Here is a 27,763-nt window from a genome sequence, read left to right on the forward strand (position 1 = left end):
TTTCTTTCCTTTGGCAACCACCCCTCTTCACGCAAATTCATTTAGTACTCCTAGGGGGAAAAAAGAGACCAACCTGGTACTACATAGTCTGCCAGCTTGGCTAGCAGCAAGGCAGCGATACGGGAGGCAGGGTCGCTTGCATCTTGCTGCTCAGCATCTAGCGTGTTAATAGAGTAGCTCCAGGAGGGCAGGGCCACATTCCCACAGTCCTCCACACTCATGAGAGGTAGGGCGGCTCGGCAAAGCTGGAGGATGATAAGTACCAGCTTTGGAGAGGGTCTCTGATCAAGCAGCAGAGATAAAAGCTTAGAAACACAGGCTGGCTGGCTAAGTATAGCTTTCCCTATGTGGCTCCTGAAATACAAAACAAAGAAACACACACTGTATTAATATACAAATCATCACACATGAATATACATACATATAAATAAATACATAATGCACATGACAGGACATAAAAGCTTACCTGGAAAGGTCATTGAGCAGACTGAGCACATCCTGTAAGGCATCATTGCCAGCTGCCTGATTCCCACAGCATTCTGTGGCTCTGGCCAGGTGATTGGTCAGCAGGCTGGACACCTGCCGTGCCAGACCAGAGTGTACTGCATCTGTAGACCCACCTTAGACGAGAAAAAAACACTGATTAATGACCTATCATTGCAACATATGACTAATTATTTCAGCTGCCAGCATGGAAAAAGCCTTAACATCTTTAGAGTGCCCTAATTACTCAAAAATATTTCCAGATCGACACTAGATGCTGTACACACGCAAGCAGTTGCTCCAAACGTCATACCTTCCACCTTCTCCCACTCAATGCATCGGTTGGCCAGCACCTGGAAGGCGGCCCAAGCCATGGTGGCCACTTTCTGCTTTTTGGTCTGCTTCTCATTTGAGCTGCTTTCCCTCTGACCACTCAAACTACACAGGCTGTCCATGAGCTGAACCAACCCACTCCGAACTAGGCACTGCTCCTCGCTCCTATTACACAGACAAACAAATGCAGGTCAGCAATGTCAGGGTGTAGTAACATAGGAATAACAAAAAGGGCTATAATTCAAGATTGATTCTCTTGCCTGGTGTAGGGGATTGTGCAAAGCAAGCCAATACTGTTGGCACAGGCAATGGGGTAGCGAGCACATAGTGACACTACGGACGTCATGGTCTCCCCAAACGCCTCCTGCACCTGCTCCACCATCCCACCACAGGTCAGCTCCTCAATCCTGCACAGATGGCACACAAACACAGATGTGAACAGGAACCACACACAATCAAACATTGTTTACTGCACCATTTATTTCAATATGGTGGCTACAATGCAAACCCTTTTATGTTTTTGTCGTGGCTACAAATTGTTAATAGTGATTATTTATTATTATTATTATTATTATTATTATTATTATTATTATTATATTCTTGTCCTCTTACCTTGGGCCACCTTGCAGTACCATAGTAACAGGCCCCACCAGGTGGGTGACCCCTCCAACTCGAACAGCAGCAGTGAGCAACTCCCTCATATGAACGAGAGCCTGCTTCCGCGTGCTGCCGCGCCTCCAACGCGTCTGCGCAGCAGACAGGAAACTGCTGCTGGACACCTAGAGAAATGACAGATAGAAAGTATGTCAATGTTAAACCAACATTCTCTAATTAATTCTCATGCAGCCATTGCAACAAACGACTCTGTGTAACTCTGAGTCATGAGTAAGACACTAACAGCTTGATCGGGTGTAGTTCCAATAAAGGCAAAGAGTTGTCCCAGCAGCACACTGTATGTTGGCTTGTCACGGTTGTCCTCTATAGCCAGAGACTGCAGCAGGGTAAATGAGCTACTGCGATGACTGGTAGGGTGGTGTCTCCTCCTAAAGATTAAAAAAAAAAGAAAGAAAACAAGTCAAGGAGTAAATTCAATCTCTGTTACATCTCAATGATTCTCAACTATTAAACTGATCTTATCAAAACAGACCTTTGAGGAGCATGTGTAAACTCCAGGTCTTGGTTAGCAATCATCTCCAGGTCGGAGGGTGCAGACATGCTGCGCAGGAAGACCGGCTGCTTCACCAAGGGAATCACAGTCTTGGCATCTGACACCGACTTGGAAGCTGAAAAATGAGATGAATAAGGTGGAACTCAAACTCATCTCCTGTCACCAATGCCCTCGGTTAACTAACACTTAACAAGCAGGATTAAATTTAATAACTGACAAATTGATTTTCAGAAATTAGGCAACGATACAACACATTCTAGTAATTCATTAAAGTCAGACTCCCGTGTGAGTTACATAACTGTACCCACAAATTTAATAAGAACACTAGCTCAAGGACATTTAAACAGTGCGAGTGTCTGACAACTCAGAGCTTGAACGTCTGTTTGCAGGAACAAGTCTCTGATCGAAACGAGGTTCCACTTTGCATCTAATTAGCAATATATGAAGACATAAAAAGATGATGTGTACCTGGACCTGGTGTGCCAGCAGGTGTGGTGGTTAGGCTTCTGCAGTGTGGTGCGATGGTAACATGGAGCAGCAGCTCAGTGCGGTTCATCAAACTTTTAACAAGTGCCTTCGTTTTGACGAGCGGGGTGCTGCTTCTGATGTGTGTGGAGTTTACCTCCTGAAAGAACTTCTCCCTGTTGGTGCAGACACATAGCGTTAGAGTACTGACTTACATAAATATACCTCAGCGAACTGACTTAAATGAATTACTTGCCTCAATGCGAGAACAACGTTTTCCAAGTCACTAAAGTCAAGCGGGACCTCCTTCAGGGAGCAGAGTAGTTCCAGCTCTTTAATTTTGTTCTGGTACAAACAAAACAAAACATTAATTACAGCAAACTATCGTGGTTATGGGATTATCTTTTAAGCAAAATAGTATTAGTAATAGTAATAGTATTATTTGAAGAATGAAAGGTACCTCAAAGAAGTGGTAGTCATGAAAGAAAGGAGTGTTGTTCTCCAGCTTTCCCTGCTGGGCCTCCTCTACCTCATTCTGCCACTTCTGTTCCAATTCTGCTACACTCTGAATGGAGCACAGGGGACAATTAGACACAGATTAACCGTCTCTTGGCTCTGTTCAGGTTGGTAACCTGATTTATTTTACTTTTTGGGTTAGCTTTCGCTGATCATCTATTCTGCTGCTTTTGATACTGCTTTCAAAATGCCTAATTTTTCAGTTTATACAAAGTATTATGTAAATATTTCAAATGTGTTGTCACAGCATCAGCATTGTGGTAATTAGAAATATATCAACATAATGTAAATAATAAATATATGTAGCAGATATAATATCCACCTATTAATCATATTTCCTCTAGCCAATATCAAATACTACTGATAGTGTGTATAATGTATCTTTACCAGCAAAAATGATTGAAGGCACAATGTTTGTCTGTTGTGTAATTTTACCTGCAGCTGACGCTGCATAGCATTGATCTTCTTGAAGGTTTCAGCCATGATCTTACAGACCAGGTCATACTCCTCTGCGTGATCCTCGCGGTACTGATAGTTCACAAGTGACTGAAGGGCATCCACCAGGCTCAGATGTTTTATGACACAAGACACTATAACCTCCTCCATCACATCTGGTCTGATCACCTCCCTTACAGAAAAAAATAGTAAGAATTCAAGTTCAATTTGACAGGAAACAGTAAAGGTGTTTTTTTTTTAAGGTATTATGATCATATGTGGACAATTTTTTAAAAGTATTAGACCTACATACATCACCCACTCACAAACTCTGTGCTTTATATCTCACAGTTACACAGAGAGAAATAGAGAAGTATCAAAATGGCCTCTCCTCTATTCATCAGGATACCTGATTTTGCTTAATGTTTGTGTTTGCCACTTGGGGGCAGTGACTATTGTAATTTCTCCATATGATTACAGTATGGAGCTGACACAGGTGTAGCCTCTAGTACTGCGACAGCATGAACGTCTTACTTGATACTGGGACGGAATTGTGGTCGAGCCCTTCCAGACACCTCTCGTAACCTTCCCATGATGCCTGGGGGGAGGCGGATACGAGGCAAATCAAAGTAGGTCCCTGGCATGAGGCCTGGGGGTGGGATGAGCACGTCTGAGGGGTAGATGAACTCCCGGTCCTCATCAATAGTGAGTGGCAGAGGAGAAGGGCTGGGCGTGAGCGCAGGAGAAATCGCACCATTTGCTTCCACCTGCCACTGGCACCTAGAGAGAAAACACAGCCCGTCTGTCATCTTGGCTGCCAGGAGCTTGCATTGTACTATAGCTATCACATGGGCAAACAGTAACCATTATGGGCTATTTGTGCCGTTCTAACTGTGTCACCTTTGCAGCAGCTTTGAGCAGAGCAAGTCGTGGCAGGCTTCTTCCTCCCTTGTCACCTCTGGCCCGTTATACAGGATGCGGAGCATTGAGCAGGCCAGCACTGACAGACCCAGGGCGAGGTCTGCTAGGAAGGGGAGGCCCCCAGAGACATCCTCAGATGACTCCTGCAACCAAAAGCAAACAGCATCTTCAGGAGAAGTTGATGTTCTTCTTCATGTTCCACACTGCCAGTACGATTAATGCTTAGTACAGATGTTTGTCATGTTCCAGTGTTCCCATGTATTACCTGAGCTCTGACAGTGCAGGAGAACCCCCACATGGCTTTATCAGGGGTGTTGTGTTCACGTCCGCTCCTCATTTCAAAGGAAAAGGTAACAGTGTCTCCTTCAACCTAAAGCAGAGAGCAGAAAACAATGTGGCTCCCCAGGACAGTATCTGTGTTCAGTGTGTATGTTCATGCAAAACAGCTTCTTGTACCTTGACAAGGTCTTTAGGCCATCCTGTCCCCAAGACACTTCGACTGCCATATCCCAGAGTGTTCCCTCCATACTCTGTCACTTTACGGCTGTTGGTGTTGGGACCAGCATAGATGACCAACTGAAATATCAAAAAACAAATTAAGAGAGAAAATCCCCCCCCCAAAAAAATGGCACAAAACACATGTAAGAGCTGCAAAGAGTGAGGTGAAGCATGAAGTGCCTACAGCCGGTGTGTTGTGAGGGTCATTACCTTGTCATAGTCGTACTGCGAAGAGCAGCGAGAATCAAAGCGGAGGTATAGGCAGCGTGCTCCTGGGATGTGTACCGTCTCCTTGAACTTATAATTGTCTCTCACGGGGTGCACCGTCTCTACTGTTTTCCCAGCAGCCCATGGGGCTGGGATCTTCAGTCCGGTCAGGAAACCCGGCTCCTCGCGTTCATCAAGAATTCTAATATCGTGGGTAAAAACACATTTCAGCTGGCACTCAGGGTATCATCTGCTTTTCTGTAAACATGGTGAGATAACATTGCACTCATTCAAATTCTAAATCATGCACAAAAAAGTGATCCAAAATGTGATCGGATGAATTTATTTGAATTTTGATTTGGAACAATTTCTAAAATTCTTATCGTGTAATACGTACTTGTCATCAGTTGCACATGCCTTCGACCCCTGCCCTAAAGCGCCACCCACAGGGGGAGGTTCTTCAGTGAAAAGTGGAGACTGAGTCTTCAGTAACAGGGCAGTCTGGAAAAACACAGAGTGGAAAAAATACTTTATGGAAAAGAAGAGAACAGAAAATAACCTTTTATTTAAAGACACCAAGGTCTTTTTGACCAGCAAGATTACGAACCTGGCTGGTGTAGAGGACCAGCTGCACCAACTGGGGCATGAGGGCATCAGCGAGGATGAGGGTCTGCAGGTTGGGGTGCATCAGAGTGGTGAGCAATACTGGCAGCAGGTGTCCAAGCATGGTGGCCTTGGTTACCTGTTCTAGGCCTTTCAACCTGGGGATATAAGGAAGAGAGTGGGGAGAAATGTTCATGAATACTAAGCGGAAAAACATGACAATAAATGGAAAACTCTCGGTTGAGAGTTTAATAGCCTGCGTCCATAAATGACTTCTCAGGCAGTCTTTTAAAAGGAGGCTGCTGTATTACTCAGATTTAACTAAATCTTGTTTCACGGTGATATACTGCATTAGAGCTAACTATGAGAACATCATGTCTGGGTTTTATTTTTGTCAGTTACATTATGTTATTATATGAAAAAGTCTGGTCGTTAAATATAATAAATGGCTTGCTGGTAGACAATCAGATTATCAGTCAATCACTGCTCACCAAAAATCAGACAGAAAACAGCTGACGTGAAAAGCTCACCTTGTTTCTCTGTCGGGGATGTCGCTGTTTATCAGGGCTGTGGTCACCTGCTGCAGGGTTTCCAGTACTTCATCACATCCCACCAGGATCTTGGTTGCCAAGGATAAGATACTGCTTTGCAGCTCCTGAGGACAGCACACACAATAGGCCCACACTTACGTAACTCTGCTTTCAAGATTATTGGTGACCACATCATCTTTGTCAGGCAACACAGGAAGTTTACACACTATAATTATTTTATTTCAACACCTACAGATAAGAACAGACTCAGCGTATTAGCACAATCTGTGTTGTTTAAAGATAAGATCATTTGTTTTTATCCTTTTATCAGAAAGACAACACATCCTTAGTTGATATAGCACAGCTAATTGATATCATTTACACTGCAATAGGCACAATTTACTAAACATTGTCATAAACACATATTCCCCATTGCTCCATTTCACATATTGACCTCTTATTGACAGACAGATACACCAACACTCCTCATGCTTCACATGCACAGAGGAAGGGGTATTTAAAGGGGATGTTTACCTGTACCTTCATTGTTTCCCCCTGTAGGGAGCTGTCACTGTCGTCGTTATCATCTGGACGGATTAGAATAGTGTTACTGAGGAGGTGGTTCTGAACGGCCATGAGGTAGCGCAGACAAGGTGAGACCACCTGCAGAGAGAGAGAGAGAAAGAGACCATCTCAAGTTGGCACAAATGCAATCTTGCTTAAAAAAAAAACATGTGATCTTTATCAACACAAATGGTTTTGGAATGTGTTGCCCAGCAGATATTCATACTGGCACAGTGGAGAGCAGCTTCTGGAAGTCGTCTCGGGCGACAGTCTGACATTTGGTAATGAGGAGGCAGGATTCCCGGACTACAGTCTTGAGGATACAGTGCAGCAGCTCGTCGCTCAATCTGTAGAAGAGAAAGATTTCAATCACTCTAAACAAGTAGAAACCTACAGAGTAACTTTGACTTAATAAGGTTTGTAAACACAGAACTTACCTGTAGTGGTCGTCCTCTTCACTCCCAAATCTGTTCTTTTGCAGCTGGTCTGCCAAGTTAGTGAGGATGACGTCCCGAAGCTGAGACAGGCCGCTGTTTCTTTCCCCTGGGTGTCACACATAAACACATGCCATGTGAGATATAGCTGCAATAAAACGGTGGAAGTGCCTGTTGTATTTAAATGAGCATGTTCAATACTCACCTTCAGTGAGAACAAGTTTCAGCAGTTTGCTGAGTTCAGCCTCTCCCTGATACAAAGTATTCAGGCCTGAGCTAAAAGGGTAGAGAGAAGAAGAGAGTACTTTTAAATCATTATGATCACTGATTACACAAAATAACATTGTTACTCCTGTTTTATAAGTATAGCACAAAATACTGTACACTGTTTTGTTTTTTTGGACTTACCTGATGGCCAGACACACCTCCCTTTGAATCTCTGTTCCTATCTGGTCCACTGGAGCCATGAGAAGCTGCCAGAGGAGTAACCCAGAACGGCGCACACTCTCCCTATTCTGCTCCGACTGAGGATTGAAAAATCTAAACACCACCTAAAGGAGACAGACAGAAAAAAATTATAAAAATTATTTATAAATTAACTAAGAAACAAAGTGTTAGGGTTATGGTAACTGAGACACCGAGCAGCAGCTGATACGAACCTGGAACACCACCAAGATGCAGCGGATGATGCACGTATCTCCATTGACCATGGCCTTCTCCATGATGTCACAGATGCTGCTGAAGTGACGCGCCTCAATGGGATGTTGTTTACCCAGCAGGGCGCCTAGCGGCAGGCTGTTGCTGCTGGCTGCCAGCAGGTTGAGCTGGTGGATACACATAGCACCTACATGATGAAGCAGCTGGTTGATCACCTCGCCAGTGGCCACAGTTTCCTCTGTGAAGGGACAGGTTTTGCAGATGATGAAAATTTCTGATGTAACCTCATATAAAAGATCAACTTGTGGTTTGCAGTGCAAGCGCGGTGTCTACCTTTGGGTTCTTTGATGACATGGCTGACACCGAGCCGATGGCACACATGATGAAAGGCTTGGTTCCCAGGGTTGCACCACTGATCTATGTAATCACTGGAGCAGGTCCAGATCAAGTTGTTCAGTGCATCGTAACACGCTCCTGTGAAGTCAAGAGTTGGCATAATCAAACGTCTTATGTGACAATCTTCTGCCAGTTCAGAATATACCAGAGGAATGTAATGAAAGTGGGACCCACCTAGCCCAGCCACCTGGGCTCCCCTGCCTAGAGAACTGCCTGGAGCATCAATGAGGTCTGCTCGGCTGCTGAACTGACCATCAGCCAGGTTGAAGACCAGGCTGGAGGCTAAAACTGAAGAACATGACACTGCAGATGAGTGGTCCTATCTTTTTTTTTTTCCATCAAAAATGTCATTGGCTCCACTAATATCAGAGGATATGTGATGCTGCCCTTTTATTTATTCATATTCATTTTCATTTTCTCCCGATGTGTTTGTAATCTGTTTTTTTCTTCTCTCTTTTTCTTTTTTCTTTGGGAAATATGGGGAGAATAGGGATGTGGGCACACAAAAAAACTGTACAGTCCATCTGTCATTGATACTGTATTAGGATGGATGTGTTTTGTTGTCTTTTTTGCTGAATCATTGTGAAATAAAAATACATACTGTATAAAGCAAAAATGTCATTAGCCATTAAAATGACTAAAATACTAAATGCTATTCCACTTTATTTAAAAGTAATCTGTGTTCAAGTGTAATGCATTATAGCAGTTGGTACTATTCATCCTAATTTGTCCCTAACCTATTGAGAACATTTATGAGGAGCTAAAAATGAGGTAAAATGCTTGCTTTATTTTGAGACTTTTCCAGAAAATATAACTGTCAAACATTATGATAAAAAAGTCAACACAGTGTGGATTTGGTGGCGTCTGTGTGTGCTCTTACTTTTGAGAGAGGACAGGCTGCTGGTGCCTCCAAATAAGGAGCGTGTGGCAGAGCTCCCAGATACACCAGGGGGTGAGACCAGCATCACTAGGTAGGTTCCACACACATACATTGGGGTCTTTCTCAGCGTCTTTAGAGGGAGTCCACAGCTAGTGTTGACAGCTTTGAGAGGGTGTAAGAAAAACAGCGTTACCAGTGTGATATAGACGTTCACATATATTATGCGCTCAATTTGTGAGTTAAAGCATTTGCTGATAAATTACCTGACTGTTCCTCTTTGACTGTGTTGGTAATTGCAGAGCCTGTGAGAGCGGCCAATGTGGCAGAATGGGAGGCCCGGAAGCGTGACATTCGACTCAAGAGAAGTTCATTCAAGCACTTGGAAGATTCGCCTTCCTTGCGAGTAAGAATAACTCTCTCCTGCAAGATGTCTGCGACGCACAGCCCTGTCTGTGTCTGCACCGTGGACAGGATAGAGAAAACATCAGAGACGGAAAGCAGACGTACAGTGTAAACAGACTAAATGCCGTTGAATCTACTGTGCATGAAGGGGAACGTTTTACTCACAGACAAGTGAAAGACATCCATGAAGACCGAGTGGCCTTTCTGCGTCTTCTCGTTGAGACTGGCGGGCGACCAGACCCAGTACAGGTAGGTTCCATCTGAGCAGAGGTGCAGCGTGGTCATGCTGCTGCCCACAGGGAAGTGATGGGCTGGCATGGGCACAATCTGGCACACCTGAAAATGACATAGTGAACGTTAACTCTGGCTCTGGCCATGCACAGCTGGTTGGATGTTACTGTCCACAATTAGATTGATCAAAGTTTTTATCTAGCCCACCGTCTCTGTGTGAATTCATTTACTGCCCAAGCGCGAGCCTTGTTTGTACGACAAGGTCACTTTTATTGCGCTATTATGTGACAATAAAACCTGCACTGAAATGACCAACACAGCTAGAATTTTATGCAGAATGTGGAAAGATTTATGTTGCCAAATATACTCAATGATGCATCATCAAAGACAAAACAATAGTAGATCCATAGAGACAGCAGTACCTGGAGGGTGAAGGGGTCAATGACCTGGCACAGCTGATGAGGCTTGGCATCAAAGGAGGAGGGACGGTGGAGGAGGCGACCGGTGCTGAACACCACCCAGCCTGGCTCCAACTCTTCATTCCGACAGTACACAAACCCCCTGCACAAACACAGAGCCTTCATTTCACCGGAGTAACGGAGTGCTTTATTCTCTGCTTGACATCGTTTGTCAAAAAGAGCAGGGTTGATGTTAAATACGTCAGTATTTTAACAAATTATTATCTCCAGAGACATTATCTTCAAACTGATAAAATCATCATATCAACAGTTCTCTGCAGCATTATAAATAATTTCAACTTAAACACTGTGTCTACTGAGCGCTGAATATGACACAATGTTGACAGCATGTCCTTAAATCTATCTAACCTGCCATGATAACGAATAATTGTTGCTAGAGGTTATTTAACAGTGGTTTTCCCAGAATTTCCCCTTCTGAAATGTTTACATTTTTAAATCACTACTTCTAAGATGCAATCAACAAAACAGGGATACTTTTAGCATAAAATCAGCTAAATGACAGGCTGAAATCTGACACGTGTGTCCTTACTGCAATCTATTCTGCAGGGGGAAAAAATAACTCTGACCTCTTTGGATTCTAAAAACTTCCAGTGTGGAAGGATGCTGCTTGCAAATTAGGCAATTTACTACCAGAGCATAGAATTATGACTCAGTGCACATACCACACCTCTGCCCCTTTCAAAATCAACTGAGTCAATCAAAGACAGTTGGCGAGGATGGAGACCGTGTACACCAAATATTGGTTTAAAAACGTCCAGGAAACAATGTGGCATCATTATTGCCTTGGGACGGGTAAGTGATAAGGAATATTTTTAGTATTTCACTCTCTCATTCTGTCTCTGTCTCTTTCTGTTCCCTGAATGCTGCAGACAAAGAAAGGCAGGCGGGAAAGAGTGTCACATTACCTCAGTGTCCCATGTAAACCAGAGCCCAGCTTGCTGAGTCCTCTCCCAGAGGAGTTAGTGGTATACAGATAGAGGCCGTCTGTGGCTAGACAGCGCCCCAGGTCAGTGTCTACAAGACACACGCACAAAAAATACAAAATTCAGCTGGACATTAATGACAGACACTTGAAAGACAATTGAGATGAAGAGTATGGGGGAGGGGGAGAACAGCTGAAGAGTGGACAAAACCAAGCAGGAGAATTAGGACAGCATTAGGCAGCAGCTCTTTGCTTTGTTTACATTTTGAATTTGAGGTGTGATGTACAGAAATCTGGGTAAAGAGACTCATACTAATCTGGGGTCAGATTAGTCTAGATTATGTAAATGGGCTTCATATAGATATACACCCTGATCATTTTCCATCACACACAAGGTCAGCTGATTGATCGCTAGAGAGTGAGACATCACTCTCCTGTCCTCTGCTATATCCCCACTCACAACTCCAGTCTTTAGTTTCACCATATGCCCAAATGTCTCCATAATAAAATATAAAGAAATGAGGCAGAATGAGCCTGACATTAAAATGTGCTCGCCACCCTTTAGTTGTTCTGACACTTCGTATATTTCAGACAAAGGGGATCAGAAATAATCCAAAAGGTGAATAAATACATCTGAATAAAGGGCAGTTTCATAATGTAAGGTACGACAAGCACAGTTCTCTCTGTAAGCCAGAATACTAGATGAGTGCATAAGTGTACATGTGAAGATAATTCATCACTACTGGATAACAGATCTGCATCCAGTGTGATTAACTATCCATGCTTTTTAGTTCCACAAATGTTGAGGCTAATCACACAAACATTTAAAGAAGGGTTTTGTACCTTTACTCTCTGCTGCTCCAGCAGAATTATCAGGTGTAGGTAGCATGTCCTCAAAACCCCAGGATACACTGTGTTTACCCCCCAGGAGGCAGGATGGAGAGCCTGGGCCTCCTTCCAAGAGCAAAAGTCTGAAGCAGGAGAGATGCAGAATGGTTGCAAGTTGGGAAATGCACTAAGAATAATTACCTTCCAGATAAAGCAAAGTAATACCCTCACCTGTACAGCACATCTGAGACAGGGAGCTGGCCCAGATCGGTTTGCTTCTGCAGCAGGTGAACTGTGTGGATGAAGGTCTTCAGAGATCCCCTGGAAAATAGTTTGTCAGATTAGTCAGGAGGCCTCAGCATGAAACACAAGTGAAAGCTCATTGTTAAGTATTTCTGGAACTGTGAGTGGAATAATGCTCAGCTTGAATTATGGAGGCTATCCAGTGTAATGTGCTGGGAATTAAAATACTATTAAACTAATCTTTTTTGAATCTGAATAAAAGGATCTTTTCCATTAGGAATGAAAGAGATTATTTTATGGTGCCACCCTCTGCAGGGTGTAATGAGCAACCTACTTAAGTTTGTGCAGTGTGCATTTACTGCTTCTCTTCATCCAGGACTTAACTATCAACTACATTTAAGTAATTCTGCGTTCAGGGAGTCGATCGAAGGAGGGCTGCTGGGATGTTATTCTGGTATCCCCTGAGGTTTGCCTTGGAAAACAGCAAACAAAAAGGAAGGATGATAACAAAATAATGATATTGTTTGCATTACCTATGGTGACAAATATTTGACCATCCATGATATCCGATACTAGCAATTGTACTAAAAATTAAGAAATTTGACAATCATTTTTATATACAGTACTACTGGGAGACTAGGGCTATCAAGGGAAATCCTGCTGTGTCCTCTACAGGGTTGTTTAAATGTTTACAGTGTTTAAATGCTCCATAGGCAGAAATGAGTCAGCCTTGTGTTGGTGGCCCTCTTTAGACTGCACTATGTAAACATCTTATCAACAGTCAGCATCGAAGCACATGGCTCTGTAGTCTCACATCGTGAATTTGCGAACTGTCCCCACCAGAGTGGAGGGGGAGTAAAGCTGATAGCTCTTTAATTAGCTTCCACTGTCGGTGAAAAGGCACCAGGGCTGGATCGTTCCCCACAACAAAGAGAGAAAGAGCTCTCAGCCTCAACAGAGGCTAAACAAAGAGTGGAGAGTTCTGGTTTTGACAAGTCAAGATCAGTTGTCACCAGCAGAAGCCATAGTTCAGGCACAAAAACCACAGGCACAATCTGCTCTTCTGTGGCCTAGGTGACAAATGCAAGAAATATCAAACCAATTATATGAGACTAGCAACTTTGACGTATTTTTCTATTGTTGTTTTTTTTTCATGTAAGCACAAAGGCGTACACAGTAACCCCTTCCTATACACACACAGACAAACTCTGCGTTGGGCCTGTCTTTCCTCTCCCTATTCCACAAGCTGTGGCTGGAGTTACAGCAGTTCCGACTACAGCAAACTCTCTCTGTTTACAATCACACATTTGAGATGAGATGATATGCACGATGGAGTATATGCAATAATAGGAATAGTGTAAACACCGGAGCAGGACTGCAACAGTGTGTTGTTGATCTGAATTCTGAATCGGCCATGATCGTTCATGTTGCATGAACACTAGATACTGTAGGAGGACAGGAGATCAACAAATCCCTTTGGATAGACATGTGCTGTTTGACCTTTGACTTCAAGGGATACCTGAGTTAATGATGTTTAGTAGTGTAATCACATAGCATTTACACGATTTTACTCATTTAATCCCTGTTACTTCAAAAGCAACAGTGGCTCCTCTGTACAGTAAATGTTTGGCCACTCACTCACTAATAACCTTAACCCTGAATATTATGGGTTCAGCTCCCTGTCTACAACAGCCAACATAGGGATCATAGGAATGGTGATGGTGGGACGGCAAGGAAAGAATGTATGGCCTCACCTAGCACAGGCAAGGGCCACGAGTGCAGCAGCAGCGTTTTCCCTCTGTCTGTGCGTGTGGAGGATCTGCATCTGAGCTTGCCCCTGTTGTTGGCCTGACTCCTGGACACCGTCTTCCAGCCAGGAGCAGAGCAGCCCCTCCAGGCCATTGAGGCAGTCGGCGGGCTCTTTGCTGAGGCTGAGCGGCTGGCAGTCCCGGAGGCAAGCCAGCAGTACCTCTGCTGTAACACCGCAGAGCGCCGGGTCACTGCGGGTCTGGGACTGCAAAAGGGGGAAGACCAGCAACAGACCAACACGGGAGGTGAAGGGCGCCTGCTCGGGTTGCTGGAGCAGACCTTGTCTTTTGAGCAAGGCCAAGGTCTCCTCATCAGCCCCTCCAGTCCCCTCTCGCTCCTGTTGCTCCTCCAGGGCCAGCTGCCGCTGCGCCCCCCAAAGGCCACGCAGAGCATTGAGTCGGTACTCCAGCAGGCGGGCGTATGCATTGCTCTGATTCCCACAGACAGCACGCAGACGCTCAGCTAGCTCTACCGGGTTCTTTGTCTCAAATGTTAGAATCTGGAGTGATGGACAGGGGTGGAGGGTAGGAAAGAAGGAAGGACAAGATAAAAAAAAAATTACATTAACAGGAGTTACAACTGTGACAATTTGTCTGCAGCTTTATAAAAAAGGAAGACTGGTCTGGCTACAGACAAATTAAATTTTGCATGTCAAAGGAAAAAAGATGAATTCAACGACAGAAGAAGAGCACAGTGGTGGAGAATTTAAATGACTGTGACATGGATATCAGTTTGTGGTTAGGAGATATATATCTGTGTTGTACTTTACCTAAACCTGAAAATAACTTCACAGAACATTTTGCTTCAGCCATAAGGTGTATCTAAACAGCATGATGATTAAAAAATCTTTTACAACTCATGTTGCTGAAGTACCATCTTCAGAAGAATATAAAACGGCATAGTTGACCATGAGGTGTATTACACTAGTGACGACTAATATTTAAAAAACAAGCAAATCATTTCTAACATGCGTATGACTTCTCAGGGGAACTTAAAGAGTTTCTAATGAATCATTTTCATAGCACGAACCTTTGTGTGTATAGTTGTGTGGAGTGTGAAATAATGGTCAGAGATAGCAAAGCAAATTTGGGATACCCTATCACAAGTGAAACAATGTGCTTCATGTGCACTTAGGCAGCATTTCAGGTATTGATTACACTCTGTGGCCCACGAATCATGGGCTAGAAAAAAAAATCCATTATACCATTTAGCAGGCACAATTTGTATTGATTCAATTTCAGAAATGCTACTAATGTTACAGCAACACTCCTTAACTGGATGCTGGGCCTTCTCCACCTTGCTCTGCAAAACACTGCTGCAAGTGGATAAAAATAGGCAGCATCACAACACCTACGAAAACGGCAGTGGATGACCCAGTCAGACTTAATGCTGGACACAGTAATGTAGAATATAACCTGAAATAAGACGCCAGACTGAGGACTAACAACGAATGATGCAAGGATTCTTTTGGGGCGATGTGTTGAGGTACGATCTCCCATGAGCAGGAGGGGTTGACACAAGCAATTATGGCTATTTAACTTCTATTTGCACCTCCCCATTTCTAAAAAGCTTTAATTAACCCACCTTGTTGTATTTGTTTAATCATATATCTTTCTTCTCAAGTATTTTTTTTAACTCTTTTGCAGGTCACTGTGGTTGGCACTGTTAAACTTCTTAAAAGGGTACCAGGGCAAAGATTAGACCAGTGTAATAACACAAAAACACCTTTAATTTGCGCATGCTGCTAAAATTAACATTAATAGACACACTTTTTCTATTTTGTGCATTTTTCCAGCTGTCAGTTATCATGACTTCACCAGCACGTCCACATTGTTTCTTCTTGTTCTAGAGCAGCTTAAACAGAAAGCACCAAATCAGAGACACTGTCTGGTCACCGCAGGTCTGCTGTAGAGCTTAACAATCTGACAAAACAAAGGCTGTGGGGTAAAGACCAAACCTGCTCATTCACATTCAGCAATAATAAACCAATGGTGTGCAATCTGTCAGAGCTGCCGATAGAACATATGTACTTAAATCAGCCAAAGCAAACAGCATGTGGCTGATGGCTGAACAGTAAAAGGAGCCATCTGCAGCTGCTGCATTACTAAAACTGGTACGACTATAATACTAGTAGAAATAAATCATGTGGTAATGTGAGGAAAGGCAACTAACAAACTGGTCATATACAGGACCAGTTAGATACTCGGCTGAGAGGTGAAAACAAATGAGGTTATGTTGTAGTAAAGCACACAGCTGAATGCACCCCACTGTACATTGTAAAAACTAAATCAAGCAGACAGTGTCTGTTGATGAGCACAAAAGCCTTACACCACTCTCAGTATAGTTCCTGTGTTAAAGAAAAAAACATACTCACATTCAAACATTCTCATCATACAGCTATACAGTAAGCTTAACCACTGCTATGATTTACTCTAAAACAAACCCATGTATTGGAATAGTGGTGCATTCACATACATTTCTTCGCTGAAGCCCAAGGTATTTACAAACTCCTATTGCTGAATTTAACAGATGCAAAACCTTAGAGGTAACTATAGCGTATAGTGTTACTCCCTTATAGTGAAAATCCTGAAATGTGAATTATGCTGTTGATTTTAGTTCAGTAATGTATGTATAATTTACTTAAATAACTATAAAACTATAATTAAAGCTTAACACGGCTTTATAAATGGCAAAGCATCAGTGTAAAACCATATTATGACTATTAGGCTAGTTAAACATCCCTGTCGGTTAGTGGCCAGATATTAGACACTGTCATGAACATGTGACATGAGAAGTGCCACATATCAACTCTTCACAGTGATGGATACTGGCTCTTTTTTTTTTTTGTCATGGCGACATAAGCAAGGATGTAGGGATGTGCATGACATGTACATTGATAGCTCGAAGTTTCTATGAGCATTAGAGTAAAGCATTGGCAACCTAACAATTTAGAAACTTCCGGGTTCTAGATGTTGCCTTCAAAATAAAAGCCTGCTTCACAGACAAAAAAAAACATTAAATGTACATCATGTACATTTAACCTTAGCACTTCAGTTACAATAGCATCTACAATGCACATATTTTATTTAGGGTTCACAAAGTCTTAGTGATGGATTACATGATAAATAAAATGGTGGGCTAAATGTTGGAAATGGATAACTACATGTACGACAACCCCCATACACACAATGTTCAGTCTACTCTTTAATACTAAGAGGCACTAGATTTAACAGCGCTTCTTTGAGTTCAGAAAAGTAAACACAGATCACGAGAGGGGGAAGCTATTAGATGGATTTTCTACACTTGTCAATGGTTGTAAAACATTTGACATTAAGTGGTGTACCTGCAGTTCTGCCTCTCATGAACCACAGGAACCATGTCATCTTCAGTTATCACACATCTTTGGATTAATCATGCCTACTACAGCTTTGTTACATAAAAAATACTGATCTCCACGTAGCTATCTGTGGACCCAAAGGAATGTTTACAGATTGATGAAATTTGAGCAGTCACTTGCCTAGAAGCTGCTAGCCCGGCACTAATAATAAGGTTACAGCTGTGCAACTTGACACCCAAGGTAAATGGATAGCATGCAAAATACATGCAGCACGTCATAACTAAACTGTATCAGTTCTACACTATATTGGGGTTGCCAATTACACATGGATTTGACTTACTGACTTGCCATTAACTGTCTGACACAAGTGTCCATGTAAACTTTTCAAGGTAAAAAATTACATTTCACTTGTGGTTAGATCATTGGCTGGGGAGTGGGATGATTTATGTTGACTTCTATTTTGAAGGAAATTCCCGGATGTGAGTTGACATTGTACTGAAATTGTTGGTCAATAACAAGCAGAGCAGGAAACTTGCAAACGTTAGCGCTACCGTTTTCACTGAGGGTGTGTTGCAGTAGACACTGAAAACATATTTTTACACTCAAAGACATTAAAAGACACCACGATCACGGCAGTGTGCGTGTGTTTCTGAATATAAACGTGCGTGTGCGTGCGTGCGTGTGTGTTTGTGCGAGACGGTTTTCACCCACCTCTTGCTCGGTGTCCCCCTGCTCCGACACTCCGATCTCACTGGGCAGCTCGGCCAGATCTGTGACCCGAATGAGTCCGTCGTGGAGGAAAATTGTTTCCTCCTTCACCGAAAGCCACTGGGACGAATCCACAGCCCCGGAGCCCATCGCTCTCTCCTCCGACAGTGATGCCAAAGGGGTCGCACATTAAAAATTCAGTGACAGAGTGACAGAAACGCCCTAGCTAGCCTGCTAGCGAGCTACAATAACACAACGGCCGTCCCCGTCCGTCTCTGTTATCTGATGGTGTTGTTTGACTGGAGCGGGGAGAGTGTAGGGCTAAAGAAAAAACAACAACGACAGTGGAGCTGTGAGCAGGCAGCAGCAGCGGCACGTCCTGCTCACATAACACCCGTGCTGGTGTCGTGCTAACAGCGGCTGCTAGCTGTCTGGCTGGCTGGCTGGCTCGGTTAGCTGGGAGCGGAGCTAACTTACCGTGCGGTCCCGTCCTAACGTTACCGAGCAGAGTGGGCGTGACACTCGTACAAAATCCGTTATCGCGCTGCGCCGTTAAAACGACGGGGGTTTTCAGGACGAAGACTTCATCTGTAGCGAGCTCGTTGCACGGTTGGAGGCTGGAGGCAGGCGGCTCCGCTGTCGGCCCAGCCGCTGTGTCAGTGGCTGGAGAAGATAATGAAAGTCTCCCAGCTGTCAGTGCGACGCCATGTTTCCAAGGCCAACTAGCAGCTCCCAGCATGCACCGCGGGCCAGAATAAAAGCTGTCAAAAATTCATGAGTTCATTCTGGTGACTAACAGAGCAACTTACTACCACAATAACGATTGTAATAAGAAAAGAAAGAAAGAAAGAAAGAAAGAAAGAAAGAAAGAACTATCATGCAGTCTAGAGATATTGTACAATATTATAACAAAGTTCAGGACGGCTTCTGCACATTTGCTGTCTTTACTGAACATCATAGACTTATCAGACCACAATGAAATAAAATCTAGTTGTGTTATCCTTGACATTAATGGTTTGATTTCATGTGGTGTTAAATATACTGATTTATATCATTTTAATACAGCAATACATTCTTGAGGTCACAATTAGGCTTACAACTAGGCCTACCCTACTTGTACGTTGCGGTGTTATTTGGGAAGGTAAAATGATGCCACTTGTCTAGTTGAACAGGAATGAATGTTTGAATCAGTTTCAAACAAATGATGTTGCCAATTTCAATCTCATATATTGCGAAGAAAAAAACGTCTAAGAAACAGTGATGCAACACATTGTAAGACATTGGAGTTTATGAAAGTGCAGATGAGGTGCACATTGAACAGGTCGAACAGGGTTTTTTGGATCAGGGCTGTGTTATAATTGTTGTAAGAAATATACTTTTGCATGAAATGATATTAGGGGTAGGGGTATATCACACAATACTAAAGTAAAATAAAGGTAGCAAGCTAATAATGAATAATTAATAGCTATAAAAGGTAAACCAAGAAGTTGTTGAACTTTTCATTAAGGATTGTGATGACTGGAAGGCTGTGAGCTATTTTGTAAAGCAATGACATGTCTATTGATGATTTTTTCCTGGCTAAATGAATATGTAGTACAGATAATGGAATGTCTTTGAAAATGCTTAGACACATGATTTTCAAACAAAACAAATGAGTATATTACATTTTCTAAGCACAACTGGACAAATGGATGATTTTCAGTTTTGTTGTACAGTTCTTTATAAATACATTAAATTCACATCCATGGCTTACTCACAAAAATATTACTGGATTCAAGGTCTTGAGTCCCTGAGTATTTTCATTGCACTGCCATTTTAAACCATCAGACAGAAACGGAAAATGCTGCATGAATTTCAAAGCTGTTAAAAGTCATTGTTGCTGCGCATGGCAGCTTAGTCTGTAATCATCTGAGCTGTGCCATATCAGCTTCTCCTTTCAGCCTAAGGCATCGCTTATAAAGGCGAACAGGAATCCCTCTTTTTCTGTCATTGCTTGAATTTCGCACCCCAGCAGTGTCTTTTTCCTCTATCTTCTTAAGTGCCCGAAGTAGGTCTAAGGCTTTACTGAAGCTCCCGGAACAGCTGGAAAAGAAACATATCAAAAAATATCAGGAAAAGAGCCCAATCTAATAATCTGTTATATGGAAGCAAAGTGAGTTGACACGTCAGACTGCTACTGCATGCCCCCTAAAGTTGTCTGAGATAAACATGAAAAAGTATATCTCCACTTTAAACCTTTTTTTGTTGTGGCACTTTTTCTCCCTCGGCAGTCTAAAGCAGTGTGTGGAGACGAAATCCATCAGTAGCGTAGGGAGAACACTGGGTTGCTTGAACCTTTTGATCTGAGCAGCCAGGCTGTAAAATTGACAAAAAGACAAAGGTTATTTACAACATCACATACAGAAATAAAGGGGAAAAACAAGGCAGGGATGAAAGCATATGGGATATGCATTTGAGTGTGTGACTCAGAGAGCCACAGACAAAGAAAGAGAAAGCTGCCTGAGGGGGCAGGCCTTCCTCATTGTTTATAGCATACTATAGATGGGAATGAAGAAGAATAGTCTTACCATACATGCACTTCTATAACCTAAGTGCGAGCGTTACATACAGAAGTAGGAGTTAACATCCAGCAAATAAAATTAAATCCGCCAAATGTTAATGACAAAAAGTAACCCGTTATCTACATGTTGACTGGTCTGACAATGACAGAGATGATAGCTCTGTCTCCATTCAATGTGACAATGAGTCTGCGTTCACTGTAGGCCATTTCAAAGGAAGACATTTTGTCATGTTGCAGCCAGAAAGCCATGAGTGAAAATAATTAAATCATGGATGGCTGAATTCCATTTAGCTTTGTCACTGTAACAGCTACAGTTTAAAGGGACAGTTGAACAAAACGGAGTCATGCTATTAGTTAAACCCGAGGCAAAAAGTGTGCTGTAAAAAAAAATAAAAAAGAAAGGTCAAGGGCAAAACCCTGCACCTGGTAAGCTGAAGTGGAATGCAGCCATTCTTAACATTATTGATCCCCCTTGCAGCAGTTTTCCTGCTAAGACCTGCCAAAGTGTTTAAAGTGACATGTAGGTCATTGATAGGTCATCTAAAGGTACAACTAGGCAACAGGTACATTCAATCAGTTTCATTTATTTTAGAAAGCCTTGTTTAATATGCAGATATGCATATTACAGTTTAGTTTATCTTCTTGCCCCAGTTTCTTCATCTCGTTACAACCTGCAGGTGTAACAAAGAAAGTAGCTCAGGAATGCATAATACAGTCATAATGGTCTGTTAGGGAAATAGCTTTGAGCAACATTTGCATTTTCTTGTCTAAGTGAACCACATTTAAAAGCTGCTTCCAGGGGTGACAGTAGGGTTATGCTGATCTCTTGATACCGTGACCAAAACACCCACCAAAGTGCAAAGCAAAATGTCTCACACATATGAAGTTAGAATTTCCATCAAATCCTTTCAATCCTTTCAAAAGTTTGTTAGATTAATTTGTTTATACTTAACCTGACACAGTAGGGTCCTGTCTAATGGAGTAAGGGTCACAAAGCTGAAAAGACAGTTTTGCTATGAAATAGAGTAATTTGAAGAAAAACACATCTTAGGTAATTATCAAGTTCCATAATGAATACATGCCCCTGAAACATATTTCAGTGACTGTAAATTTAGGAAAAGCACTATATTTGTCATCTTTGAGACTGCGGTTGCATATCTGACTGTACAAATTATAGAGGGGGAAAATTGGCAAAAATGCTGTTGTGTTACCGGCTGGTGCAATCACAGTGGTAGCTGGTCTTTGACTCCGTGTTCTGCAGATGATATTTCTTCTCCAGAGGAGGGATTTGGTATTTACATTCATCCAGATGTTTGAGGCTTTCACACAGGAGCCGATTATCTGCAGGCGCAAGACGAAACACAGGTAATTGTAAATCACCCAAGGTAGCATCAGTGGTGAAAATGAGCGTTCTCTGCCACCTGTAGGGGGCATCCCATTGTTTTTTAAACGGAGCTAAAAAATAAATAGGGTTAAATTAATATTTTACTCATCCTGTCTATCATCAATTTAACAAATAAATAACACATCTTATTTTGATGGGTTCAATCAAATCGCCAGTGAGACAAGTGACTCAACTGAGTGATTAATGGAAGGTCAACATTCAGTTTTGATATGTTCGGCTGATATACCGACGGCTTAGGCATCAGTGCACCTCATTGCTTGTTTGGTATCATCATAATCACTCATAATATATCTGGTTGTGTTGAAAGCAGAAGCCTGTTATGCTGCAAAAGGCCCTAAGGGAAATGATGGGAGCTGCATGCACTCACCTGTTATATTACGTAATGCATTTTTTGCTTTTAAGATTCTGCTCTCCTTTATACTTTGGGCTATGGTATCTCCCATGGACTCCTGGCCTTTATTTTCCTGATGACGAGAGGTCACTGTCTTGAGTTTTGTCGTGATGGGTGAAGAAAATGTAGCTGTGCTCCAGTGTCTTCTCGAAGTGTCTTGTCTGGGTGTTTCTGTTGTGTTTCTGAGCCGTGGGGCCTGAGGTATTGTCACTCTGACTAACAATCCATTTGTAGCTGTTGCAGTTGTAACAGTTGTCATGTGAGATGTTGTTGTTTGCTCCAGACAACTCTTACAACGTGGCCCAAAACCCCTCACAGGCATCCTGGATCCACAACAGCCACTCTGCTTTGCTTTTTTGTGCCTTTTTGCAGTTTTGGTTGTGATGGCTGTGGGTCTCTTTGTAAACAGTGGTGTGCTTTGTGTTGAAGATGATGTTCGTGAAAATGAATGTATGGTCCCCTGTAATGAAACATGGCTCTTCTGTGTGGGGTGAGCCAACAGCCCCTTCCTCACGTGATTCTTTTTTCCAACTTTTTTTTTAGTTGAGATCACTGACTGACTTTTAGCAGGATTTAAACGAACTGCTGAAGGAGTAGTGGTGTGTGTCCGTGGAGTTGGAGGAATTCGGGATGGTGCAACTGTGGACACTTTATGTTGTCTTTTACATCCTCTCCTTCTTGTCCCACTGCTGATGAAAGTGTCTCCTCTAGGTGGGTCTCTGGGGCCGCATCTATGTTCAGTTTTGGGAAACCTCTTGCGTGGGCTGATCACAGGACTTTCAGTCACATGTTGCTTTCCCCCACCTCCTCCAGAGTTATATTTGCTTGTAACATCAGAGGTGTTGAACGGGAGGGGATTTTGGAAGACGGCATATGGAGCTGGTTTGGCTACTTTGCACCTGTAGTGAGTAAACATGGATGTTAAAAAACAGGCCACAGAAAAACAAATCTATTTTTCATTTTTTCAACATTTGTTGTATTTTCAAATCATATAAACTAAATTCCCTGCATATTTGTTTGATTAATCCCTCATGTTGTGTTCATTTCATGTTAAACACTTTTGTGTTCCCGGTCAAAAATGACCGCTCTATTAAGACTCATCATAAAACTGTAATAATACATATATTATCATCATTTGTTTCATTTGTTTTCTTAATCAACTTAAGTTCTTGTGAACATTACAGGTTTTTAATTTTTAATCTGTTATTTATGGCCCATCTGACAAATGAGGATGTAGCCTACTGTACTTGAGCTCAGTTTTTTACACTAATTGTAGTTCCCCCATTCATTTCTAATGGCCAGTCATTTTTGACCAGCACAACAAGGGTGTACAAAAGTTGAAAAAAAAGCACAAAATTGTATGCAAATAAATCTCTGAATCTCTTTGTAGACAAAGTCGTGGAATCTTAGGTCAGTCTGATCACATTAACTAAATTATTCAGAGATAAAACTTTTAAAACGGTCAAATTTGACCGGAACATGAGGGTTAAAGAGAAGTACAGTAGGCTGCATCTGTATTGCTATTTGGGATATCTGTAATTTCAAATAGACTACTTGTAACTAGTGTTGTCCCCAGGAGGTAAACACAAAAAATAAATTATAATCAAAATAGTCTAATTTTTAATCAAATGTCATTAATGGTAAAAAAAAAAAAAAAAAAAAGAAGAAAAAAAAAGGTTGATTCGATTATATGGCTATTTGTCAGTAAGCTGTTGTGGAAACTGAGCAGAGGATTGGCAAAGTGCCCTTCATGATTTTATGAGCTTTGGCAGGTTATCAGACGTGTTTCTACAAGCTGCAGAGGTACATCTGCTGCTCTTACTCCCCATTGGACCATATACCCGCATTTTCCACAGAACCAATGTCTTGCACAGTCGTGTGTGGCAATATGCAGTAAAAGTGGATTCAGTGTTTCTCTTACATTCCCCACCAGTACATCTGGGTGCATCGCTTCTGGTATTTGAGCTCAAAGCAGGGAACCCGCAGGATGTTGAAAAAGCTGTAGCCCACCATAGAGGACACGGTATCATTCACTTCCTGAAGACACTGTCGAAACCTGCAGTGAGGTAGACAAAGAAGCTTTAGTGTTGTCACTCTCTTGCATTTTGGACAAAGGCATCTGCAGATGAGCTAAAATAAACACATCCATGGTCAGTAAATATCTATGAATGCCGCACCGATCTGTCTACACACCCTCTGCCCAGTCCAAAGAAATTATGAGGAGGAGAGATAACATTTTAGCTGTGGCTGAATTCCTAATATGTGTGTGTAAGCTCCTTATGGATGAGCACCAGAGTTAGAGGGCAAATGTAGTACACATGCACCTGTCAGCACTAGATGTGAAGTGAGAAGAAAGCAGACGTCTCTGCAGGTTTAAATAATAGATTGTGAAGGAGGAATGGAATGCAATCATAAAAACAGCAAGCAACATGTTCAGTCTTGACATACAGTTTACCTGAAGGGATGTTTGCAGTGATATATTTATTGCTTTTGAATGAATGGCAATGCCGTATGGCCCCAGGTTCTTCTACTTAAATTGCTTTGTAGTGACAAAATACTCACAGGAAGAGCTCATTTTTTGTATAAAAAAAGTATAAAATGCACCAACTACCACAGTATTTATGAATTCAGCCTTGGAGCAGGTCTGTCCTCATCTGACCGGCCGTGACAGTCAGAGTGTAATGAGGATAGGTCAGAAGCGGGTGTGATTTACAAGTTGCAGGAGTTTCCCTTGAGGCAAGGAAAACGTAAGCGTCCCAACTCAGTATTAGATGCCTGGGGTGGGCATTAGGACGCTCACCTTTGGTCACAGTCACAGTGGGACACAGTGTAGAGGTTGGAGTTGAAGACTCCATATTTCACTGTGAAAGAAGAGATGATGTGCGAGCAGTGGTCGTGCTCACGGCAGCATCTGTCTGTGTCCTCAAACATCCCTGTGCAAGAGAGAGCAAGATGAGACTTCAGTCATTTATCAAATGATTTTAGGTATTAAGACAGCTGCAAGCAGAGACATATCTGATTTAAAGCACTTCAAAGACAGCTAACCTATTGGAAAATTAAAGATGTATGGGCAAGAAATCCACCTCTCAAATTAAAAAAACAACAAACTACTGAGGCACACATCTTTATGACATGACTACTAGGCTATGTAATTGCCAGGCATACTGTCTAATTAGTTTTCTTATGATGTGAGTCAATCTTTGTTCTCATTTCTGTTGATTTTATGGAATACAACTTTTATTTTCACTTTTACATTTTACTTATGACTTTTTATTTGCATTTTTTTCACAGGAGGTGTATTAGCAGATTTCTATTGTAAACTGTAATTTGGGTATAGGCATAGGCCTATAGCCTACTATATTAAGTAAAACAAGTGAGAGACTGCATTGATTGCAGAAATTAGTCCTTCACTAGCCCAGCTCAGTTCAGTCAGTCACACAGAGAAACTGAAACATGTGATGAGTTATCAGTGAGCAAGTTTTCCTGTTTTTTTCCCTGCTTATCCACTTTACAGATCTGTTCTTGCTAACATTAGCTCACAATACCTGCTGATTGCTTGTGTACAGTGTAGTTGTCTACCTGGGGTGGTTGAGTCAGCACAGACTCTGAAAATATTTAAACAAAAGTCCAATGCATCACTTTGAAGACAAACACTCCTTTTTTTCCTTTTTTTTTTTTTTTTACCCCAACCCCTAACACAGTAAAGGATGGTTTTAAGCTACTTCTGCAAGGTAATAGCCTGCATCAATGTGCTGCAATTAAAAAGACTATCCTGTTGACAGGTCCACTTAAATCAACTAACAAATATAATATTGCAGCTATAAGTGAAAGATGGTAATGCTTTGAGGAAGATGGATTTAGAGATTTTAGATTCAGAGTTTTAGATTAGCCTACATTTTTAGATTTGAAATCAAATTAGTTTACTGCATTTTTTCAGAGCATACATTTCATATGGCTCTTAACAAATACACATACATGTAGCCTACCATATGGAAGTAATTCTGGGATGTTTGTACCCATTAACCTTTCCAACGCGATTTCCCATTTGTTACCAATGTCTCCCCAAAGCCTATACCTCACAGGAGAAAGTAAGAAGTTTAACATCTCATTCCTCACCCAGCTGTTCGTATCTTGCCGCTTCGCTTCCTCTGCCGCACCACAGCGTCCCTGGCATGATCAAGGAGCGTTTCCTCCGAGCGTTTCCCTCTGTCCCGTCCCTGTCTGAGCGCCTGGGGAACTCTGGCGCACTGTGGGAGACTGGCGCGCAGGACGCGTCCAGAGCCAACAGTGCACTGCTGTTAAAGCTCCGGGTGGTTTCTTGACCCTGACTGCCGCTTCTGTCGCAGAGAGTACGGTAACGCTCAGTGGCCAGAGGACTGCGGTTTACCTCGCATGCTTGCAGGCGCATGTCTCCGGACCACAGGGTGAGGTACAAGGAGCGCAGACCGGCCGGGTCCTCCCGCAGGAAAGTAATGCGAGTCTGACCATCAGCATCTGCAGGACTTGATCTGACACAGGAGAGACCTGCTCCGACGGCAACTTGTGCGTTTGAAAAAAGGAGCCATGATAGGGAGAGAAGAACTTGTAGGAATCTGCTTTGCATCTCACTGTGAAAGTGGAGTAATAGGCTATAACCAATCCTGTTTAAGACCGAGCTGAGGTTTTAGATTCCTATGCATGAAGAGCACCTGTCTGTTTCAAGGAGCCTGCCTCTGTTCAGGAAAGTCATTAGTGTCTGAGGTTGATGTTGTTGGGTTAGAGGGTCTTCTTATTGGTCTGCTGCGGAGATGAGTCACACCTTACTGCTTCAGTTAGTGTGCATGCGTAGCTTCGTTTATAGGCTAGGCCTACTCTACAGAACCAAATAACACTGGGCTACAGTCTAAACATATTGGAAGGAAGGTGCAGAGCTGCCTTAAAACTGGAGTAGTTTGCGGTTGGTGCAAACTTATAGTCTTGTTGTCCTGACTGACTTATAGTGGCTATATAGGCCTATGATTTTATAAAGATGTCGCACAGTTAGGGCTCATAGCCATAGGGCTCATAGCCATATTCCTTGTTGGACAGTCCCATTCTTTTGTATTTTGTAAACTGGATAACTCTTCTACAAGATGCACACAGTGATCAAATTTACAAGTCTGGTACCTGTTATTAAAAATAGGACTGGTCTCAAGTATTTTATTTCATTTAGGCCTACTAAATGTGCAGCCTGCACATTAAAATTATAGTGGTAGGCTAAATGATATAGAATAGAAATCATGTTCACCTGCATAAAGCAGGTAAACAAAATTTCATTTGATGTGATTTGAGTAGGCTACAAATTATTGCAGAACAACATAAACTTTTATTTTGTAGGAA

General features: G+C 42.3%; 2 protein-coding genes across 2 annotated transcripts in view; both read right to left on the reverse strand.

The window, feature by feature from the left end:
* The window catches only part of hectd4 (HECT domain E3 ubiquitin protein ligase 4), a 36,088-nt gene extending 17,334 nt beyond the window's left edge, over positions 1-18,754 (reverse strand). Inside the window, exons 1-36 of the mRNA XM_083979236.1 lie at positions 18,053-18,754; positions 13,950-14,503; positions 12,184-12,273; positions 11,968-12,095; positions 11,108-11,216; positions 10,146-10,284; positions 9,658-9,828; positions 9,354-9,546; positions 9,091-9,252; positions 8,385-8,498; positions 8,148-8,288; positions 7,817-8,052; positions 7,566-7,708; positions 7,363-7,433; positions 7,161-7,266; positions 6,950-7,070; positions 6,694-6,822; positions 6,160-6,284; positions 5,634-5,787; positions 5,424-5,527; positions 5,030-5,228; positions 4,778-4,897; positions 4,587-4,691; positions 4,301-4,464; positions 3,935-4,180; positions 3,401-3,593; positions 2,910-3,014; positions 2,702-2,794; positions 2,453-2,621; positions 1,964-2,099; positions 1,715-1,859; positions 1,429-1,595; positions 1,077-1,223; positions 797-981; positions 467-620; positions 74-354 (exon numbers count right to left, since the gene is read on the reverse strand). Coding sequence (XP_083835362.1) covers positions 74-354; positions 467-620; positions 797-981; positions 1,077-1,223; positions 1,429-1,595; positions 1,715-1,859; positions 1,964-2,099; positions 2,453-2,621; positions 2,702-2,794; positions 2,910-3,014; positions 3,401-3,593; positions 3,935-4,180; positions 4,301-4,464; positions 4,587-4,691; positions 4,778-4,897; positions 5,030-5,228; positions 5,424-5,527; positions 5,634-5,787; positions 6,160-6,284; positions 6,694-6,822; positions 6,950-7,070; positions 7,161-7,266; positions 7,363-7,433; positions 7,566-7,708; positions 7,817-8,052; positions 8,148-8,288; positions 8,385-8,498; positions 9,091-9,252; positions 9,354-9,546; positions 9,658-9,828; positions 10,146-10,284; positions 11,108-11,216; positions 11,968-12,095; positions 12,184-12,273; positions 13,950-14,503; positions 18,053-18,199 — 5,746 coding nt within the window. The 5' untranslated portion in view covers positions 18,200-18,754. The remainder of the gene's footprint in view (positions 1-73; positions 355-466; positions 621-796; positions 982-1,076; positions 1,224-1,428; positions 1,596-1,714; positions 1,860-1,963; positions 2,100-2,452; positions 2,622-2,701; positions 2,795-2,909; positions 3,015-3,400; positions 3,594-3,934; positions 4,181-4,300; positions 4,465-4,586; positions 4,692-4,777; positions 4,898-5,029; positions 5,229-5,423; positions 5,528-5,633; positions 5,788-6,159; positions 6,285-6,693; positions 6,823-6,949; positions 7,071-7,160; positions 7,267-7,362; positions 7,434-7,565; positions 7,709-7,816; positions 8,053-8,147; positions 8,289-8,384; positions 8,499-9,090; positions 9,253-9,353; positions 9,547-9,657; positions 9,829-10,145; positions 10,285-11,107; positions 11,217-11,967; positions 12,096-12,183; positions 12,274-13,949; positions 14,504-18,052) is intronic.
* Positions 18,755-24,322: 5,568 nt separating this feature from the next.
* LOC310991044 (phospholipase A2 isozymes PA3A/PA3B/PA5-like) lies at positions 24,323-26,813 on the reverse strand (the record flags this gene model as incomplete). Its single annotated transcript, XM_083978614.1, has 3 exons — positions 24,323-24,461; positions 25,206-25,338; positions 26,522-26,813. 3 exons carry the CDS (start codon positions 26,811-26,813, stop codon positions 24,323-24,325), a joined length of 564 nt encoding a protein of 187 aa, XP_083834740.1.
* Between the last annotated feature and the right edge of the window lie 950 nt (positions 26,814-27,763).

Source organism: Trachurus trachurus (genome assembly GCF_905171665.1).
Source record: "Trachurus trachurus genome assembly, chromosome: 9".
Classification (NCBI taxonomy): Eukaryota; Metazoa; Chordata; class Actinopteri; order Carangiformes; family Carangidae; genus Trachurus; species Trachurus trachurus.